Source organism: Lepeophtheirus salmonis, chromosome 10, assembly GCF_016086655.4.
Source record: "Lepeophtheirus salmonis chromosome 10, UVic_Lsal_1.4, whole genome shotgun sequence".
Lineage (NCBI taxonomy): Eukaryota > Metazoa > Arthropoda > Copepoda > Siphonostomatoida > Caligidae > Lepeophtheirus > Lepeophtheirus salmonis.
In genome coordinates, this window is record NC_052140.2 from 20,063,436 (window position 1) to 20,085,108 (window position 21,673).

The following is a 21,673-nucleotide window of genomic DNA, read 5'->3' on the forward strand; positions in this document are numbered from 1 at the left end:
GTTAACATACCTATACAAATATAAAAATAATGAAGTAGGCATCTGTCAATTTAGTTGTTTTGTTCAAAATTGTTTTTGTATCAAGTCATTAGGTAAATAATTTATGACTTCGTGCTTTGATCTGAGTTTGGGTGACTTATGTTTTATAATTTAATAATCACAAATTGTTCTTTTATGAACTGTTTGAACCAAATTCATTTATTTAATTTACACCCTAAGATATTTTTGTAATAAAGGAAAAAATTGTAATAAAAGTAATTTCTATATGTATCCATTGTTATTTCGATATCAAGGGATAGTTCACATGAAATTATTCACATGTTGAATATTGGTTTAATAAGAGTGGCAGTTTGAATTTGACTCAGGCATCTTAAAATGAAAAACTTTTCAGTAAATAAATTTAGCAGCCAAGCCAGAAGCAGCAGATGGAACGTAGCACCATTTTTTAACAACGGGTTTTTGGACCTTTCTGGGATTCTTTCTCGAACGGGAGCAGAATTCTTTAGGAATATCGAATCATTCCTCAACAAGTTTGAGACTGAGAACCAATTTTGTGACTGTTTTGCAAGCCTTTTGGGTTCCAAGTTACAATTTTCCTCTGGGACTTCTTGGACGATGGTTTCCTTCTTATCAAAACACTCTTCGGGTCCAGGTTGGGGAACACAGCCGGAGGGACCGCACAATTGTCTGGAAACCTTCTTACATTCAGTATGGGGGACTGTATTTCTTGACGTTCTTCTTTTCGGAAGTACATCCTTGTACTTCTCTTCTTGGATGGTCTCACAGTTGACAACGTCATCCTCAACATCATGTTCATGATAACGAGTTTCACACTCGGATTCGTAGACAGTCTCACATTCTTCAGGTACTTCACCTTCACAGACTAAGGGAGTATGACAGAACTTGACGGTATCATCAACAGCAACCTTTTTGTATTCGATGAGATAACTCTTAAACAAATATACTGAAAAATGAAATTAGATATTATATCTTATTTTCACTTAATTCTCTACAAATAATTACCTAGAATGATACCGTTTTGATTCCAATTTAGCTTGTGTCAATACACACTGCTAATCAAAAACTAAGATTGTTTCCTTTTCCGAATGGAAATTGATATTTATTGTAAAGTTTATTTAGAATACTAAGAAGTAATTTGTTTTTGTGGTTTCAAAGCTTAACTTGCACATGTAGCATACTCATATCTATTGTATGTAAGTTATTATTGATCAACTTTTATGCATACCTATATTAATATTCAGGTGTTGATGTTTATTTGGAAAAGGAAGGGTCAATTTTTTAAGCATGTTTTTTTTATATAAATAACATTATACATTATATGTATGTGATTTATTAGTAATAAATCAGATAAAATACAAATTAATACTCTGAGTTTTTAGAGTGACATCGTTTTGACAGTATCAATAAATTTATGAAGGGATTACACATGAACTACGAAATCATGGGCTACACACGTAGATGACACTTTTTCCAATTATTATTAACCTCATTTTCAGTTTGTTTCATCTTTCAAAAAATAGCTGTTAGTTTGCTCTTTATTATGTGAGTTATTGTGCTAAATGTAAGCCTACATTTGTTATTTGCAAAATCAAAAACTATTTCATGTATTAATTTTAAACTGTTTTTTTATGGGAAACATAATGTTCTAGATAAGCAATGGCTTGAAAAGGTTTGCAGGGGCACTGTTCCATAATCTGAATAAAAAAAAGAAAACAATGATTTAAAAAAACTTGTCAATTTTGATGTCCAATTATTTTCATAGTCTAAAATGTCTTGAATGGATTCAAAATTTGTTTGTAGGCAGAATATTCAAAACAATTTTAATTTTTTTATCTCTTTATATTTTCCCATAGTTTACAATCTATTGATTGATGAATAATTAACCGTTTCTCTCTTTGAATGAAGTATACTCTTTTAAATTTGCAGTTAAAAATCATGTAGCATTGTGATGTGCACTTGTCAGCCAATCAAAGCATCTATTTACATAAAGAAAATATTTATTAAACAGAGTTATTTAGCATTTCATCCTGACTATCAACCACATGGTGAACATGAACATGACGACTCAGATAGAGTGTGACCTTTTTTAACCCTTTCTCACCAAGAAATCTCCCGTTACCTTGTTGTTTCTAAGTAGACTATGACTGGACCTTGGAGTCCTACTTCAAGGTTCTTGAGAGGGTTACGACACGTCCAACAAGGGCAGATAAGACTGTGGAGGCTGTCAAAAATGTCATTGAGAGAAAGCAAGGAAGCACCTTGATTCAGCCACCTCTATTAATCCCTGGGCCAGGATTTTATGTCTTCAGTAAGACAGAGCCAGCTGTCATATCTCAAAGTTATGGAAAATTTATTGATGAAGGAATCTCTGGCTTTTTATCAATGGAGCATTGGGCTCCTTTGATCCAATGCCCCTATCGGCTATGCCATAAGGCATTTGATGGACAGCCTTAGTGGTACCCAATTCAGGACAAAAAAACTTGAATACCGCTGTAGTTGATTGATCCAACTTGGTTCAGAGCTTCATCAAAATGTATAAAGTCAGGGTTTGTATTGAAACAGAGTTTTGGCAAGAACAGTGAATTAATTGAGTGAAAATTGTCTCTTTTTTTTTCTTAATCTAGATTCAAGTAATTAAATGAAATAAATGTATTTTTCAAGTTATTACATTTTATCCAGCCGGAAAGGAGTGACTTGTCTTAAGCGAACTCACCTGTATATAGTTTTATAAATTGGTGTTTCATAATAGTTTAAAGTTCCATTAGTGTGAGTAACATACACCTATATAATGTATTGAATAACATAATCTTTCATTTGTCTTCTCCTTCTTCTTTTTTTTTTTTTTGCTGGTTGAATAAGGGTTGCAAGATATCCCAAAGATAACGTTGTGCTCAAAGATTAAATTCTTCAATGAACAGTTAAATTACATAGGCTCTTTCATCTGTTAGTTTTGAACTAAATTGACCTCTACTTTGATATAGATTGGTTTGGAACACAACTGAGGGAAAAATGATTTATTTGCAAACCATTAGTTGTGGTCCTCCAACAGCGGTGGTTGATCCTATTACAGCAATGAAATAAATGTACTAAATTATAAAATTATTATATATGAATAGATTTGAATCTCTCTTCACTCTTTTTGTGAAGAGTTACCTTTTATTTAGATGCCATTGTTAGTCCAATTTAGCCTACGACAATGCCTTTATTACCCCGATTACAGACGAATTATTATGTTCAATGCCTGCTTACCAGGTATGCACCTATGAAATGAGACTTTTAAAAAAAATGAACGTTCATTGTAAAAAAATGGTTACAAATTTAATTTTCAAAGAACCTTAAGAGTAATCCCATTTATAAAAGATGTTCAATTCTTTAATCCAATGACATTAAATTAATTAAATGAAAATAATGGGATTTTTGATGTGACATATTATTACGGATCAATGTCTGTAATTTAATCCTTTGTTGAAGAAGGAACTTTGATTTCATGATAACTTATAAATATTAGATGTGGGTTTGTACAAACGTATTTACATTAACGGGGATTGTTAATTGTTGTTAGTTTTTTCTTAATAGAGAAAGGTATAGTGATTATTTTTTGACAGTCTGGTTCAGCTATCCTTTGTGCTTTCGTCATCTTGAGTGAGCAAAAAGGTAGCGCATCTCAAATCTTCTAGATACTGAAGTTGAGCAGCCTGCTTTTCAAGGTGGGTTTCAAGGTGGCCTAGATGGACAATGCTGAAGAAGACCTTTCCAGAAAAGCAGGACGTTGAGAACACAATTTAAAAAGGGACTCGTAATTCCTGCCCACCTTGGAGAAGAAAATCAAGGAGGACCTAAACAAATCGAAGAGTCGTTTCTCCAATGACTTCTCTGTGGCTTATAGGACCATCAGGAGGGATACTACGGGCTTGTTCTCATACACGAAAGCCCCACACCACCTTCTGATAGAGGTAATAAAAGCCAGGAGGCTCAAATGGGAAAGATATGTTATCAAATTGGATTTGAGCCTGCTACACCTTGCAGTGTTGGGCTACAAAATTCCACACACAAATTTGAACACGATGAAGCCTGCCATAGTGGCTGCGTGCGACAACTTGTCTGAGGAGTTTGTCAATTACTCCTATAAGGCCTTCTGACGTGTAAAAACTGTAATTGTTGCTGAAGGTAATCATATTGAGAGACAAGTTTGAAAAGGCCTTATTCTCAAGTTTTGTTTATGCAATTAGTTTTTTAGGAGATTCAACATATTTTATCAAATTAATTGATTCATTTGCATTTTTTATCGAGTTTCAATCATAGATTGATTGATGGACTTATTTTTTTCGTTCAATTTTTTTCTTTTTTTAATTTATTGAGCAATCGTCATAATTTTTGTTACAATGGTTTTAACAGCGGTTCGAGCCAACTGTTGAAGGAGCGTCATAATAAAATAACATAATGATTCATTAACCAACACTTAATCAATGAAACACGAGGCAAATAGTCAAACATGTTATCTTTTAAAATCGGTGTAATATGATTGGGAATCATAATTACGTACTTTTGTAGTTAGTCATCAATAAAAACAATTACACTATTTTTAAAAGCAAGGTAACTTTCAGTAATAAAATTTTCCATAAAGTATTTTGCCTACATAAATTATCTGTTGATTTTGGAGAGCTATTTTGTTATAGTTTTGAGGTAAGTTCATTTAAGTTTGATTAAACTCCCAGTTATTCAAATGTGTTCTTTCTATAAACATGGACTTGAGTCCACTAAAGTGGTAAAATATAATTTCTGAAATAGTTAAAATACTCAAGGCTCAACAATTAATTTCAGATGAGTCCCTTCAGACTCAAGTTTTGAAATATTTGTTATCACTATTGAGAGAAAAAAGATAAAAATTGGTTCTAAACATTTTTAAATTTGCAAGTTTGGAAACTATGTATATATTTATAGTAAATTGTTTTAGTTTAGAATTTGAACATAAACAAACTAAATATAAATATATTTTTTTTTTATTGGCCATCTTGAAGATAACATGTTATTGCTAGCACAAATTATAATAAAACTTTTATGAAATTAAGGCCATTCAGGAACCTCTAACTATTTTTTATTACGACTTAAAATTTGAAAATATTATCGTAAGACTAATTGAATCATTTTAAGACCCTTAAAGCTACTATTTTTTTAAAGCACCATCTTAATACTCAAAGTAACCTCTGGAGTTTAGAAATGAAGGTATTTTATTTATTATTTGGAACAAGGCATATTGAATCCCCTTCAATAGTAAAAATGAATGATTGGCTCCAAATAACACTCTCTAAAATAACATTTGTAATTTTTCGATTAAACATGATTCTGGCATGTTTTCGATGACGCACTTCGTTTACAATACTGAAAAGTCATAAGTAAATTTTTTACATGTATGACATTTGAGCACAACAAACCATCAAACTTTTGACATACATTTTCAATAGGGTAGATAACGGGTTATAGAGTTTAAATTCTTTCTAAATTGATCACATCTCTATTTGTAAATTTAGAAGGAAAATATTAAATACAAATCCTGATATCCTGATACTAAAGATATTTTCTATATTTATCCATTGATATTTGATTTATAGGATAATTCATATGAAATGAATAATATGGACTTTTATAAGTAAGGGATTAATTTTTTTATTAAAATGTTAATAGGGTTTTCATGTGTTTGATGAATAACTTTTCACAAAAAAAAAATTAAGCAGCCAAACCAGAAGCAGCAGATGGAATGTAGCACCATTTCTTGATAACAGGTTTTTGAACCTTTCTGGGATTCTTTTTGGAACGAGAGCAGACTTCTTTCGGTACATCAACACACTCATTAAAAGGTTTGAGACTGGGAACCAATTTAGTGACTTGTTTGCAGGACTTTTGGGGTTCCAAGTTACAATTTTCCTCTGGGACTTCTTGGACGATGGTTTCTTTCTTATCGAAGCACTCCTCTGGTCCGGGTTGGGGAACACAGCCGGAGGGACCGCACAATTGTCTGGGGACCTTCTTACATTCAGTTTGAGGACTGTATTTCTTAACGTTCTTCTTTTCAGAGGTACAGACTTGTTTGGGCCATTTGGTACATTTTTGCTCAGTGGTGTAACCTTGGGTGACATCCTCACACTTCTCCTCTTGGATGGTCTCACAGTTGACAACATCATCCTCAACATCGTGTTCGTGGTACTTGGTTTCACACTCGGATTCGTAGACAGTCTTACATTCTTCAGGTCCTTCACCTTCGCAAACCAAGGGAGTGTGACAGAACTTGACGGTCTCATCAACAGCAACCTTCTTGTATTCGATGAAACAACTCTTTTTGAAGTTTTCTTCGCACTCTTCCTCTTGTTGAGGTTCGAAGTCGGTGGTGTAGGTGGTGTGACATCTCACGGAGTAGCTATGGTGACATTCGATGTAGTCTTCGTATTCGGTTTCTTCTACAATGGTTACCTTGTCGATACAACGCTCTCCAGCAGCGGCAATGGCTTCAATGTCTGGTTGGACATGATAACCACTTCCATGACGGGCCAATCTCTCGTTAGAGGACGATGATTGTATATCATTGGTCGCAACGCTGGATACGATTAAAGCCAGTAAAAAAATGTACTGCAAAATGAAATAATAATATTAAAAATGCTGTTTGTATTGATTGTCACTTTCTGTAGATAATTACATTGAATTGAGAAGCCATTATGGGTCGAATTTAGCCTGTAAAAGGGTGTTTATTATGACACTGCTCCCAAAAACTGAGGAACTATCATGATCAACTTATGCTTATATATACTTATTTGAAATAATCCAAATATAAAATTAAATTATTAAAAAATATCACGGCGATTGAACTCACTCATTGGTTCATTAGCAAATTTAAAATACTCAATGAATATGTACTATGTATGCACTCTATTAATGGCATGCATTTTACATCAAGGCTTGGTAAATTGAACTTTATGAGCAAGGTTATACCTAGTTCAAATTCAACTCTTATATCGGTTCCGGCTTAAGTTCTTTCATTTTAATCTTCTAGGTATCGGTTCCGGTTTTGATTCAGGTATCAGTTCGAACTAGAGAAGAGGGGGGAGGGAGGCACACTGATGAGTTAATAAAAGGAAGATGTCATTGAATTTCTTTTAGTTGTATGCTGTTACTTAGGCCTGATCAAATATTACTGAACATAGGGAACAATAGGGATGAGCAAACAAAAAAAAAAATCTCCGCTAGGTGGTGATATGGTCTGTAGGTTGTTGTTTAAAAAAATGACTTATGCATGGAAAACTGTTCACATCACCTTCTATGTAAGAAACATACGGAAATATTATTTCTTATTTAACAATATTATAACTCAGGGGTTTGTATTATTTTACCGCTAGATGGCACCAATCTATGTCGCTTTGCTTAAAAATTGTGGTGTACGCGCTCTTTTCACCCCAGGAAATATCCCAACCCCCTTGTTGCCCCAAGGCAAGTTCATCCTAAGACAAGTTTATCCCAAGACAAATCCCAAGCTAGTTCATAGTGAGGAACGTTCATCTTTTTACTCTTTGAACAAGAAAATAAAATACTTTTGAATTTATTTTTTTAAAAAAAAAATAGGGGATCCTTGATGGACAAAGTGTTTTAAGAACTTTGAAAAAAATCTGTAAAATATCGTGACTATGGAAAAATAATGACTTTTTTATATTGCTTGTCAACTTTTCTCTAAAAATTAATATTAACAGACAACAATCATTCAAGATTCAAATATTTTTTTAAATTTAGTCTTGTAGATAATAATGACAAAGTTTGGATATCTTTTTAAACAATATTTTGAATCGTCCAAAAAAAAAAGGTCCTTGATGGACGGTGGACGTGTGACTTTTTATATGATTTGAATCTGCCTTAAATTATTTGTTACATTATATGATAATAAATTTAAAAATATAATAACAATTTTTACGCCTAATTCAACATGAATGCTACTTCTATTAAGCACATCTATGATTGGAATGCCGCGACTGAGCCATTCATCACGGTGGTCCTTCTTCAAAGTAATTTGTGTCGTTTTTTCTCTTTAAGGCCTCAACTTCCCAAAATATCATGACATACACAAAAGTTGTGATTGGTAAAAAAGTATACTTTAATAAATTAATGTGCCGTGCAATGCTCACAAGAGTTAGACTTCGAAGGAGGAAGCATCTCTTATATTTTCGAAAGGAAAACTGAAGTCCTTGGTTCAGTTTATCAATGGGCATTGTCTCCAACGCCGACACTATCACCTTATACACCGTGAAGTTAGTCCACTATGTCGTGAGTGGGGTTTAATTGATGAAGAACCACTTTATCCGGTTTATAAATGTCCTAAATTTATAATTGAGCGGACACAACTTTTGAACAATATTCGACCTATTCTAGGACATTCCATGTCCAGCCTCTAAAGTTTCTTAATGAATACTTACGTTGGGCGCAGGCTGAATAATATACCATCCCTAGAACACGTTCAGAACGGACTGCAGTAGAAGACCTAACCGGCAAACACAAGTTAAAGTTATTTTTACATTACTGATTTTACGTATGTTTTGATAAATGTTTTAAATTAAATTAGTTCATATTTATTAAGTTATATACTAAATCTCACATTAAGTAGTTTTTAGATATGTAATTATTATAAAGTTAAGCAAATATTGTAATTTTAAACGAATATTCATTATTGTAAATGTTAATCATTATAATTTGCATCACACCCATTTTATTTGTGTTATAAAACTAAGCTACCCCTATAACAATTAAACAATTCATGTAGTATAATTTGAAGATTGACCATATTGTATAATCATTAGTCCTCTGGTTACCATTATATATAAACAAATTAAATCTCTCACATTTGTTATAAAGCATCTTTAATCCTCAAATTATTCTGCATAAATTGGTTATTTATTAAGATGGTTATTATATAGTATCATTGTTTTTTTCCCGTGATATTAATAGAACAAAAAGTTTAGTTAAATCAATGGTTTTTGATAAATAATAATTTTTTACAATAATCCTTTATTGGAATAAATAGTACACGCGTGAATAGGTTTAAAATCACAAGATTTGCTTAACTGTATAAGGATTCTATCTTTGAAAACCAATTAGATGTGTAATTTTATGGAGTAGTTTTATTTATATGAACTTATTAAACTTCGCATAATAGTTAAGGAAAAAGTAATTTCATATTTTTCACAATATTTTAATGCTTGATAAGAAGTCTTACAATCATCCGATTTAATCCAAGTATGCCCCGTTCTATTCAATAGCTTGAGCCAACGAGAATCCCACGTCATAATGCCCTTCTCGTAGAAGCCTTTATCCTTATTGCAAAAAAAAACTAGGACAACAAATTTTTGCAGGCCTCTATTGAGGCGAAATTTGTATCTCCATGTGTATAGGCTATAGACTGGAACAGCTGGTAGTTACTTAGAACCAGGTCCGGACTGCAGGTTGGATATATAAAAACTTCCCATCCAAGATTCCGGTGTGTCATCAAAGATATGTACTGCCTAGCGTTGTCTTGGCTAAAAAACTAGTCACCAAGACTGACCGCTTCTGTTCGATTGCCAGCTTCAGACAGTCAAGTTGTTCAGAATAGATGGCAAAATTGAGCCTTCGACCATAGAGGAGAAGATCATAGTATATTGTTCTATGCATATCCTACCAAATACTCAGCAACGCCCTCCTGGCAGTCAATCCTGGCTTGGCCGTGATCTGGGCTCCTTCGTTGGCCACGATTTTTGTTGCTTGACAATAATGTAAGTAATCCATTTTTTATGACAAGTCACAATCCGCTTAAGAAATGACATTTTTTTCAATTTATGTAGTCAAAACGTAAAATATGATGAATTTTCTTCGTTTGAGACCTCCATACTCAACGTACGATAACTCACAACTGAACCGGGCAAGCGTACTAAACTGTACTAAAAGAATTTGGATACCTTTACAACACTTTATCGTATGATCCTATGTTACCAATGATAAATTAGATATACTTTGTTGTATATAAAAAACTCAAAAAATGAAATTAGTTTTTCCTAAACTAATACATATATCTCCAAGCCTCTAAACTTTGATAAACACTTTTTTTTCTAAAGAGAGATATTTATTTTATCTTGTTCTATTTTTTTTTTTTTTTCGAAATAAGAGGATATGATGTATGAGATTGTTAAGGTAAAAAAATACGGTCAAGGTAAATCAGACTTTTTATAAATAAAAAAAGTTTTTTGTTGAATAACTTAATAGCTTTCAAAGTAGTTGTTTACAAATTACAATTCAAAACCCAAGGGTCTTCAAGACGATTTTGATCAAATTAATCACAAAAAGGAGCTCATAACTCAGAGCTGGATTGAGTTACAGATATGAAATTGCATTTTCGAGTTTCTCAATAATAGGTTATTTGACAAAATAAATATCTGTGAAATCGGATGAAAAAGGAAAAAAATTATTCTTAACAGGCTCTATACAAAAAATACAAAATTTAAAAAAATTGATTTTTTCTTAAACTAATCATCAGATTTTAAACAAAAACCAACGCTAAATAAAAAAATTTCCTTTGGGGTGCAGGTCCAGATGAGCTTATAAATCCTGATCTATTTGCATGTTTGACCTCATCTTGTGAACAAACAGCGTCCTACCTGCGCTTGTGCAGCTGTTGCAGGTGCTCAAAGATATTTGTTAATAAAGAGTGGCCCACAAAACTTTTTTTTTTTTTTTTTTTTTTTTGATATTGCCAGAAAAAAAGACGGATGGATATTTTTCAATTATTTTTTTATATTTGAAAGCCTCAACATTCCGGTTAATAATGGAACATCATTTTATTCATATGGCCGCCGTCGCTGGCCTTACAGTAGCCCATTATGTCGACCCAATTTTTCAATACATTTTCGATTGTGTGAGCTACAATAGCTACAATGGCGACTACAATTTCGTGTTTCAAATCGTCAATTGTCTCTGGATGGTTGGCCTAACATTTATCCTTGACGGTTCCCCACAAAAAATAGTACAATAATTAACACAATGAAAATGTTACTACAGCTGACAAACGTCAAAAAGTGGTAGTTCAAAATGCAACCGCTAGATGGGCCACCCGTAATATATTATATATCTGATCCGTACATTTATAATAGAGTTTGTGCTTTAGTGTGTCCTTTATTGGTGCACACACTCTTGAACCTGGAATGTAGAAATTTTGCATAGTGTCTCTTTTAAGCAAGTTAAGACAGGGGTTTCAATTTTTCTGGGGGGTCATATAAGGGGAGCTTAATCTATAGCCAAACACAAAAGTTCACTTTTGGAACTCAAAGAGACTACATAGGGGGTTAAGTTATTGATCAAAAAGGGAGGGGCATCTTAAAAAATCAACTATACGAACAAAGACGTTCTCTATATTTATTCAGAATCAAAAAATTAAGGGCAAAAAAAAACAAATCAGTGATAATTGCAGTTTTTTTTTCCGGTGCACAAAAATGGATATAAAAAAAAAACTGTTGAAATTTATCTGGAAAATTGTTAGCCTATAAATTTGACATATAAAAATGTATGTTTAACTGAAATATATTTTATTTTCTGAATAATTTGTCAACTTTTTTCTCTTTTCTTCGTCAAACGTCAATTTTTAATTTATAAGAGGGAATGCAACAAAATTATGCAGTTTTTAAATAAAATTTTAGACCGTGAAAATTGCACTTTTGTTTTTTTCATGTGCACAATAAAGGGAAAAAAGAAAACCGAATATTGGATTTGTACATCAAATAAAGTTTGTACAAATTTGTCCACAAAATTTAAATTTGACACATAAAAATTGATGTTCAACTGAACTATCTATCATTTTTTGAATAATTTTTCAACTTATTTCAATAATAGTGTCTTTAAGTATACTTTCAGAATTCCTTTTAAAATTTTCTCTAAAATTAACGGTTACATTTCAAGCCTTTTTCAAAATGTTTTGAGTGGAATTGGGGAAAAAATCGGATTTGTTCTGCCGTATGGGCAAAATCTGATCTTGAGTTGTTAAAATATTCTTCGAATACACATCTTTGAAAATAGGACTATATATGGTTCGTTAATAATATTATTTCAGCGAAGTAGTTGAACGCTAAACTTGAACGAATGTATTGAAGTAGTGTTAAAAAATAAATTGGCTGGAGCTTGACTATGATCGAAAGGGTAGAAATCGTAAAATATAAAATTAGCTTATGTTTCAATATTTCTTATCAATCAACCTTACATCCATAAGCATGATTCATAATTCCTAACACCCTATTTGGACCAAATGAATTAAAAGTAATTCATTAGTTCATTTGATAAAATTCTAGAAACTAAGATTTGTTTGGATAATCATATCCGTTTCAAACGATGACTATTTCCAAAATAGAAACTTATTATCAACTCTATAATTATATGTCACTAAGCTTTTATAAGAGAGGATACCTAAAAATTCCAATTCAGCCTTACATCTGGCTTGTAACCCAAATTTAATTTTTCTACTTTATGAAAACGCTGAATGCTAGCAAAATTAAATAAATGGAACACTCAATGGAAAACTTAGAAGCGTGGTAACGATTAATAATGGGTGACTAGAATAATCCATATTATAATTAAATATCAACTTGTACAATTTGCTTATACAAGTTGAACTTGTGCACCTCTCGCAATTTATATAAAAACATTTATACCTATTTATTTCAATTTTACATAATTATATCCAGCGAAAGTGAAATTATCAGATGTTTTTGACCAGTTCGTTTTTTTGTTTTTCTCTACTCAAGTACAGTTTAAAAAAATCATTCTTTGTATTTGATTTAGGAGGGAAATATTGGTAGAAAAATATTTCTATGAATCGTATATCCCTTCATTAAAAAACAAAAAAAAAGGAGCAACCTTGAGGTTATATTAAATATATTTTCTATATTTATCAAATGTCATTTGATTCACAGGATAACTCACATAAATATAATTGACAAGATGAATAATGATGATCATATATGAGTAACAGTTTGAATTTGACTAGGGATTATCAAAATATTGGTATGGTTTTCCTTTGCGTGATGAAGAAATTATCATTATAAAAATTAAGCAGCCAAACCAGAAGCAGCAGAAGGAACGTAGCACCATTTCTTGACAACGGGCTTTTGGACCTTTCTGGGGTTCTTTCTGGAACGAGAGCAGACTTCTTTAGGTATATCAACACACTCCTCAACAGGTTTGAGGCTAGGAACCAATTTGGTGACTTGTTTGCAGGACTTTTGGGGTTCCAAGTTACAATTTTCTTCTGGGACTTCTTGGACAATGGTTTCTTTCTTGTCAAAGCACTCTTCGGGTCCGGGTTGGGGAACACAGCCGGAGGGACCGCACAATTGTCTGGGAACCTTCTTACATTCAGTTTGGGGACTGTATTTCTTGACGTTCTTCTTTTCATTTGTACAGACTTGTTTGGGCCATTTGGTACATTTTTGCTCAGTGGTATAACCTTGGGTGACATCCTCGCACTTCTCCTCTTGGATGGTCTCACAGTTGACAACATCATCCTCAACATCATGTTCGTGGTACTTGGTTTCACACTCGGATTCGTAGACAGTCTTACATTCTTCAGGTCCTTCACCTTCGCAGACCAAGGGAGTGTGACAGAACTTGACGGTCTCATCAACAGCAACCTTCTTGTATTCGATGAAGCAACTCTTCTTGAAGTTTTCTTCGCACTCTTCCTCTTGTTGAGGTTCAAAGTCGGTGGTGTAGGTGGTGTGACATCTCTCAGAGTAGCTGTGGTGACATTCAATGTGGTCATCGTATTCGGTTTCTTCTACCATGACGACCTTGTCAATGCAACGCTCACCAGCAGCGGCAATGGATCCAATGTCAAGTGGGACATCATCACCACCTCCTTGACGGGCTAATCTGCTGTCAGAGGCAGCTGGGTGTTCAGCGTGATCATGTTCATGGTGTTCAGCATGAGCAGCACGGGCAGTTCCACGAGCTCCATCATTGAAGGGGAATGTGTTGAGAAGGGATCTTCCGTCCCTGTTGATAGCAAGAGTTCTTCCTCTTGGTCCTCCGGCAGCAGCGGCGGATCCAATTAAAGCGATTAAACAAACATACTGAAATAATAAACAAAATATATGAATTTGATTCTATCTTAGTTTTGGTGTGTGAATAATCACCTTGAATGATACCATTTTGATTCCAACTTAGCCTGTGGCGATGCACACTGCTAATCACAAACTAAGACTGATGTCTTCTTGGGATTTAACATGTGTTTATATAGTGAATCTTATTTTGAATATTCTATGAAATAAGTAATTATTTTTGTGGTGGTTGTTGTTAGATTGAAGCTTGCCGGCAAATGCAGTAATTGTTTTTTTCTGTATTCTTTATTCATTATATGTTGAAATATCATCCTTTTTTTAAACAGGAAGGGTCATTTTTATTAAAGCTTGTTTTTTTCATGTATTATATTCAATACAATGTGATATATGAAGCATTCTCGATACTAATTCTAATAACTTTATGCATATATTGACTATATATTACATTTGTTTGACAGCGCCATGTGTTTCAGATTTTGAATAATTGAATTTTCAATAACTAACATTTTCAATTTTATTTGATTTATCTTTAAACTTTTATCGAATTAATGTTCAACTAATTCAGGTTAATTATAGAAATAATTAAATGTATTACTTTTAAAATTGAGAATATTTACTATAATACATGGTTCAATAAATTTATTTTATGTGTAAAAACGGTTTCAAGCTATTTACTCGTTCCACTATAAATTAATTTAACGGGGTTTATGAGAATTTCACTACATTACCACAGTAACAACAAAATTTACAGTTCATTTTCTTTTCAACTGTCGATTTTTTTGCTTCATTTCCCCCTTCTCATAGTTCTGAACTTTAACTTGCTTGATTTTGAATTAGTAATTGTCAAAATTAAATTCTTCATATATGTACGTTAGCAAGTATCCAGGGATTTAGCTCCAAGCTTGACTGGGATGTGATAAATATTTAATAAAATATATTGCAAATTTAGGTACAACTAATCAAACATCAAGAATATTTTATTAATATTTCTGTGTTCATGGTTTTTTTAGGCTCGTAAACTTTCCACTATTTTTTTTTGTTCCGCGTTCCAATCATAAGGTAATACTATATACACTGTACGACAACAAATTGCTACTTCCACTTTGATAAAGTCAGGGAGGCCTCATTTGATAAGTAGGTTTCAAGAATTTTTAACACAGCAATCCTGTGAGTACTAAAGTTCAAGTGAGCTTGTATTGACTAAAATTGGTTCATTCATAGTGAAATGAAAACTCAAGAAACGCCAAGAACGACCACTACTACGTCTACGTGGTCGATTGGGCTCCACCAGTAAACCAGACTAAGTTTCCAGCATCCATAATGATGCTGGGAATCGTGGCAAAAGACGGGAGAGGATACCTCCGTGTTGGTTCCAGTAAAGACTGAAAATCAGGGCCAAGGAGTCCTCAAGGAGTTTGTTTTGCCCTGAGTGAAGTCCAACTACCCAGAGGAAAGACAATATGATCCAGCAAGACCCCGCCACGAGGCATAAGGCCAGGCCTGCGCAGCAATGGTTTTATGTGATTTTTTCGAATTTAGGGACAAACAAATTTTGGCCTCCCTATTCGCCCGACATGAATCCTTTCGACCATGGTATCTGGGCCTATGTTGAAAGTAGGGTATGTGCAGTCCTCCATCCCAGAACTGACGCCCTTATGACTTTCACCAAGAGGCAGTAGGTGGCCATGCCTGATGACCACGTTGTAAAGGTTTGCACAGCGTTCAAGACTAGGCTCGATGCCATGGTGGCAGCAGATGGCAGCCATTTCGAGAAATAACTTTGTAATTATTGTTCTTTCGAAATATTTTCCAGTCCACTCGTTCAACTATATATTGTTCTTGATGAAGTCGATTTTTAGTATACTATGCTAAATTGTTGCGTTTTGCTGTGACACACTATACATAAAAGAATAACAAAAAAAAGAAATACTATGTAAATACCGGAAGATACCTAATTATTTCATACAGATCCTACTTCGAAAGAGCCTCGACTCTCTTTCATCGGACAGAAAAATTCATATTTCTCAATTACTGCTGTTATTCAGTCTACTTCAATGAAATTAACTTCTAGCAACATTGGTTTTATAAACACTAAGTACATGAAACTTTATTGCAGTCCTTGCACTCGAGAGCAGATTTTTGATTAAGAATTATTGAACTGATCAAGTTCATATGTTCGAGTTAAGGTAGAGTAAAAGAAACTTGATCCCCCCCCTGCCACAAAAATAGGTTTCTCAGTGTTTCCCCTTATTTTATCAGCCCTCTATTTGATTTCTTGAATTTTTTATGAGTACTATAGGAACAGAATGCTAAAATCTCATTTTTAGAGTTCAGTGTTCAAAAAAAAAAAAATCATTCCGTTCATTAACCACACGTTCCATGAAGCGCCGTTCAATATCGTGTTCTGTTCAGGAGCCTGTTTTTTTTTCCTATTTTAACATACTATATCAGACGTTGTCTTTATTCAATTTATCTATTGAATGTTTTTTCAATCTGTAAATCAATCAAACTAAATGGAGGTTTTTGATTTATTTATCAATTGTTATTCATGATGATAATTCGTACGGATCAAGGAAACATTGGTATTCGCTCTACTAATATATCTAAGCAACGTAGTTTTGAGATTGTTCTGATAAATTTACAAGCTCTAACAAAGATTAAATTCCTGCGTAATGTAGTGACCAAATTGAAAAATCTACTGATATCCTGGAGGGGACACAGTTTATCTAGTTTTTGCTCCTCTTTAAAGTTCTTATTAAAAATAAATTATTTTATTAATGGGTTTGTCAGACGCTTTAACGAGAATATCAGGGAATATGTTTTCCTTTCATTGCATCATACATCAAGGAAGCCTCTTTATATCTCCATTCCAAATCAAACATGATATGAATCTAGTGATGCATGCACTGAATTCAATAACAGCATACAGACTCACACACTAGCAAATTCCAAGTGTCAGAGAAGATATGAATGCGGATTTCACAAAAGTAATTTACCTAACAAATGAGCGCTGGTTAAGCATGGGAAAAGTACAAAAAGTATTGTGGGAAATCACAAGAGAGGTTTTTAATATGGAAAATATTTCTAGTGATTTTTCAAAGGATGTGAGAAATGGGTATGTGTTTTTGCATTTACTGTTGACACATTGCAAAACTACAAGGTAAGGGTGTATTTGATAATTAAATGAACCGGGAGGTAAAAGCATTCCTAATGAACTTAATTTTTTTGCAAAGCAGTTGAAAGCCCTTGTTCATTCCCTACACCGTCACACAAGAATTGTCAGAGAACTACACATAGTGACTCTTCATATTTTATAAAGAACTTATGTGACGATTTGTTGATTTCTATGTAATGGAAGATCAATTCAATTTATTTAGCTTGGCTTTTGCCCGTAATATTAGAACTAAAAGTGAAGAACTGCAGTTAGAACTGATTGATTTGGATACAAATGACTCTTTGGATAAAATTAGTAAAATCTAATCACTGATCAAAAAAAATTTCTTACTTCAAATACCTTTTATAACCTTAAAAACTTTCCAAGAAAAAAAACTATTATCTGTCCTCGGTCTAAAGAACAAGCATAAACAACTTCCCACTAATTTTGACAAGTTTGTGTATGATTGTGATCAAATACACAAATACGTGTACTTCTGATAGAGGTGATTTATTTGTTTTTTCCAATAAATACTTCAAATAAATCTTTTGTCTAATATTATGTTTTTTTTTAAATATAAAATATTTAGTGAGGCCCTCAGACAGACTTTAATTCTGAATACGGCACTCGAGATAAAAAGTTTTCCGTCCCCTGATCTAATCATGAGAAAATAGTAATTAAATTGGTAGAAAACCATTATATTTGAAGGCTTTTGTTCACTTGTACCATTCATGCTCGATGTAACCTCAGTAGTTCACGTTACTCTAAAATATCATTTAAATTACATTGACAATTTGTTTTAAATATATCAATATTTGATTTTATAAATCAGGGGCCTTAATTATTACGCATGGAGCAACATTAAATTTGACATGATACAACGAGTATATTCTGAAGCAAAATATATCCTCAACAAAAGGTTATAATTCGATCAGATTCTCACTCAACAATTGCTGCTATTCTCAATCTGCGTACTACAAGTGATGCAGTCAAAAAGTGCAAACAAATATTGAACAGTGGAAAAAATGAGGAACAAAGTATATATATTTCACTGGTGCAAAGGTCATCTACAGGGTTAGCATAAATACATCCTATGTATGGTCGTATTTTTTATTCCAGTATTTGTATATTATTTTCACATGTATGTCTACGGAAAACAGCAATAAATTTGAGCTTACTCACTACGAGTATATTTGGACTTGAGCTTTAGCGACACAAAGATTGACATGAAGGCCTTGTGATTAAAGCAAACTCAGTTTTTTGGAGAGAAAATATTGAATCAAGGTCTGATTTGGAACCCTAGTTGGCTCTAAAAATTAAATAATATTGACCTTTTTTTGGTCATTTTTTTAAAAGAAGTGACTTTTTTTAAAAAGGTCATTTAAATAAAGATAATATTTTTTTTCTAAAGAAAAACATAATTAATAAAGTATAGAACAATTTCTTTTAAAAACACTAATCCAAAGACTAGTCCTTTTCTGAAAAATAGTAAGCCTAAAACATATAACGTATACAGATCATTGAAAAATGTTAGGGGCATAGGGTGTAGAATTGTCCAATCCCACATATACAGCAGAATGTTATTTTTGTAAATATTATTCCTGGGAAGTCTATGAAATATAAAGTATGATCCTTTGGTTGTGAAAAAATAGATCATACGTAAAATATAAACATACGTTTCTAAGTACTTAAATCCTTTTGATTCTCATGTAGAAAATAATTATTGGAATTTCAATATTTAACTGTGTCTTCATTTTTTCAAAAACGACGTAATTAGGACTAAATTCTAATTTAAAAACAAAAAAAAGAAGATTTTAAGCCAAAAGGTTAATAAGTTCAACTATTCGTTTAGTACTAGATCCTTCCTTCCCTATTGATTAAATATGTTGTGACGTCAGTAGCTGATTGAATTCCAGCCATGTTTTTTACAACCTTTGACAACATTATAAAAAAGTTACTTCAAAAACATACACGCTAAAACATATTTTCAAGAAGATTTTAAAACACCCTCAACGAGTGAAATATTTATATTGGAAATAAAGAGCCTTTGTCAGGGTCTCCAATACATATATTTACTATTTAGTTTGGATGTTACATTTTATCGTTAATTGTACCTACGAAATTTAGCACATTCTTTCTAAATTGTGCAAATTATAAAATATCTACTGATGTATTCTAGAAAGATAATTAATTTAATAATGAACCCGATATTGAATATATTTTCTATATTTATCAAATGTCATTTGATTCACAGGATAACTCACATAAATATTGTTAATAAGATGAATAATAATGATTATATATGAGTAACAGTTTGAATTTGACTAGGGATTATCAAAATATTGGTATGGTTTTCCTTTGCGTGATGAAGAAATTATCATTATAAAAATTAAGCAGCCAAACCAGAAGCAGCAGAAGGAACGTAGCACCATTTCTTGACAACGGGCTTTTGGACCTTTCTGGGGTTCTTTCTGGAACGAGAGCAGACTTCTTTAGGTATATCAACACACTCCTCAACAGGTTTGAGGCTGGGAACCAATTTGGTGACTTGTTTGCAGGACTTTTGGGGTTCCAAGTTACAATTTTCTTCTGGGACTTCTTGGACAATGGTTTCTTTCTTGTCAAAGCACTCTTCGGGTCCGGGTTGGGGAACACAGCCGGAGGGACCGCACAATTGTCTGGGAACCTTCTTACATTCAGTTTGGGGACTGTATTTCTTGACGTTCTTCTTTTCATTTGTACAGACTTGTTTGGGCCATTTGGTACATTTTTGCTCAGTGGTGTAACCTTGGGTGACATCCTCGCACTTCTCCTCTTGGATGGTCTCACAGTTGACAACATCATCCTCAACATCATGTTCGTGGTACTTGGTTTCACACTCGGATTCGTAGACAGTCTTACATTCTTCAGGTCCTTCACCTTCGCAAACCAAGGGAGTGTGACAGAACTTGACGGTCTCATCAACAGCAACCTTCTTGTATTCGATGAAGCAACTCTTTTGAAGTTTTCTTCGCACTCTTCCTCTTGTTGAGGTTCAAAGTCGGTGGTGTAGGTGGTGTGACATCTCTCAGAGTAGCTGTGGTGACATTCAATGTGGTCATCGTATTCGGTTTCTTCTACCATGACGACCTTGTCAATACAACGCTCACCAGCAGCGGCAATGGATCCAATGTCAAGTGGGACATCATCACCACCTCCTTGACGGGCTAATCTGCTGTCAGAGGCAGCTGGGTGTTCAGCGTGATCATGTTCATGGTGTTCAGCATGAGCAGCACGGGCAGTTCCACGAGCTCCATCATTGAAGGGGAATGTGTTGAGAAGGGATCTTCCATCACGGTTGATAGCAAGAGTTCTTCCTCTTGGTCCTCCGGCAGCAGCGGCGGATCCAATTAAAGCGATTAAACAAACATACTGAAATAATAAACAAAATATATGAATTTGATTCTATCTTAGTTTTGGTGTGTGAATAATCACCTTGAATGATATCATTTTGATTCCAACTTAGCCTGTGGCGATGCACACTGCTAATCACAAACTAAGACTGATGTCTTTTTGGGATTTAACATGTGTTTATATAGTGAATCTTATTTTGAATAGTCTATGAAAGAAGTATTTTTTTTGTTGTTGTTGTAGAATTGAAGCTTGCCGGCACATGCAGCAATTGTTTTTTGTGCATCCGTTATTCATAATATATTGGATTATCATTTATCATCCTATTTTTGAAGTTTATTTTTTGAAAAAGGAGGGGTCAATTCTTTAATAGCTTGGTTTTTTTTTTTTTTTTTCATTTATTAAATTAAATTCAATGTGTAACAGTTCCTTATATTAGTCAAAATAATTTTATACATATATTGTTTCAAGAATTTTACTTGTTTGAAGCTGTTTATTGTTTTCATTTTAAATTAGTTTAATATTCTTTATAAGGATTTCACTACGTTACCTCCCCAACAACTAATTTTATGCGGTATTTTTTGTAAACTGTCGATGTTTATGCATCTTTGCCCCTTCTCAGAGTTGTGAACGTTGATTTGTTGATTTTCAATTGTTCAGCCATTATCAATATCCCATTATTTTTGAATATTAAGTATATTGTTTGGAAGAATTGTGGGCCTATTTCTACCAAGGGATTTTTGACATGTTTCTCACTGTTCTTTTTTTAACAAAAGATTGTAAGATACAATAAAAATTGCACTATGATTCCTTAAAGTGTGTTAGTAATATTTTTGTTTCCTCATTTTTAAATAAATGTAGTTGACAAAATATTAATTATATTGCTCAATTTCATCAATATATTGATTATTTAAACGCATAATGACGCATAAACTATCTACACTCCTATGACTATTCTAATCATGTAACTTGCAATTAGAGGTCAAGAAATATTAGTTAT

General features: G+C 33.1%; 3 protein-coding genes across 3 annotated transcripts; all 3 read right to left on the reverse strand.

Moving 5' to 3' along the window:
* Positions 1-5,578: 5,578 nt before the first annotated feature.
* LOC121125499 (uncharacterized) lies at positions 5,579-6,750 on the reverse strand. Its single transcript, XM_040720696.2, has 2 exons — positions 6,710-6,750; positions 5,579-6,642 (listed from the first exon to the last, which is right to left on the reverse strand). The coding sequence occupies exons 1-2, from the start codon at positions 6,725-6,727 to the stop codon at positions 5,746-5,748; spliced, it is 915 nt and encodes a 304-aa protein (XP_040576630.1). The 5' UTR covers positions 6,728-6,750; the 3' UTR covers positions 5,579-5,745.
* Positions 6,751-12,928: 6,178 nt separating this feature from the next.
* Positions 12,929-14,305, reverse strand: LOC121125382 (uncharacterized). The gene is made up of 2 exons (XM_040720579.2): positions 14,205-14,305; positions 12,929-14,141 (listed from the first exon to the last, which is right to left on the reverse strand). Exons 1-2 carry the CDS (start codon positions 14,217-14,219, stop codon positions 13,119-13,121), a joined length of 1,038 nt encoding a protein of 345 aa, XP_040576513.1. The 5' UTR covers positions 14,220-14,305; the 3' UTR covers positions 12,929-13,118.
* Positions 14,306-19,493: 5,188 nt separating this feature from the next.
* LOC121125347 (uncharacterized) lies at positions 19,494-20,858 on the reverse strand. Its single transcript, XM_040720498.2, is given in 3 exon segments — positions 19,494-20,283; positions 20,286-20,694; positions 20,758-20,858. Coding segments are annotated over 3 exon segments (1,035 nt in total). The 5' UTR covers positions 20,773-20,858; the 3' UTR covers positions 19,494-19,672.
* Between the last annotated feature and the right edge of the window lie 815 nt (positions 20,859-21,673).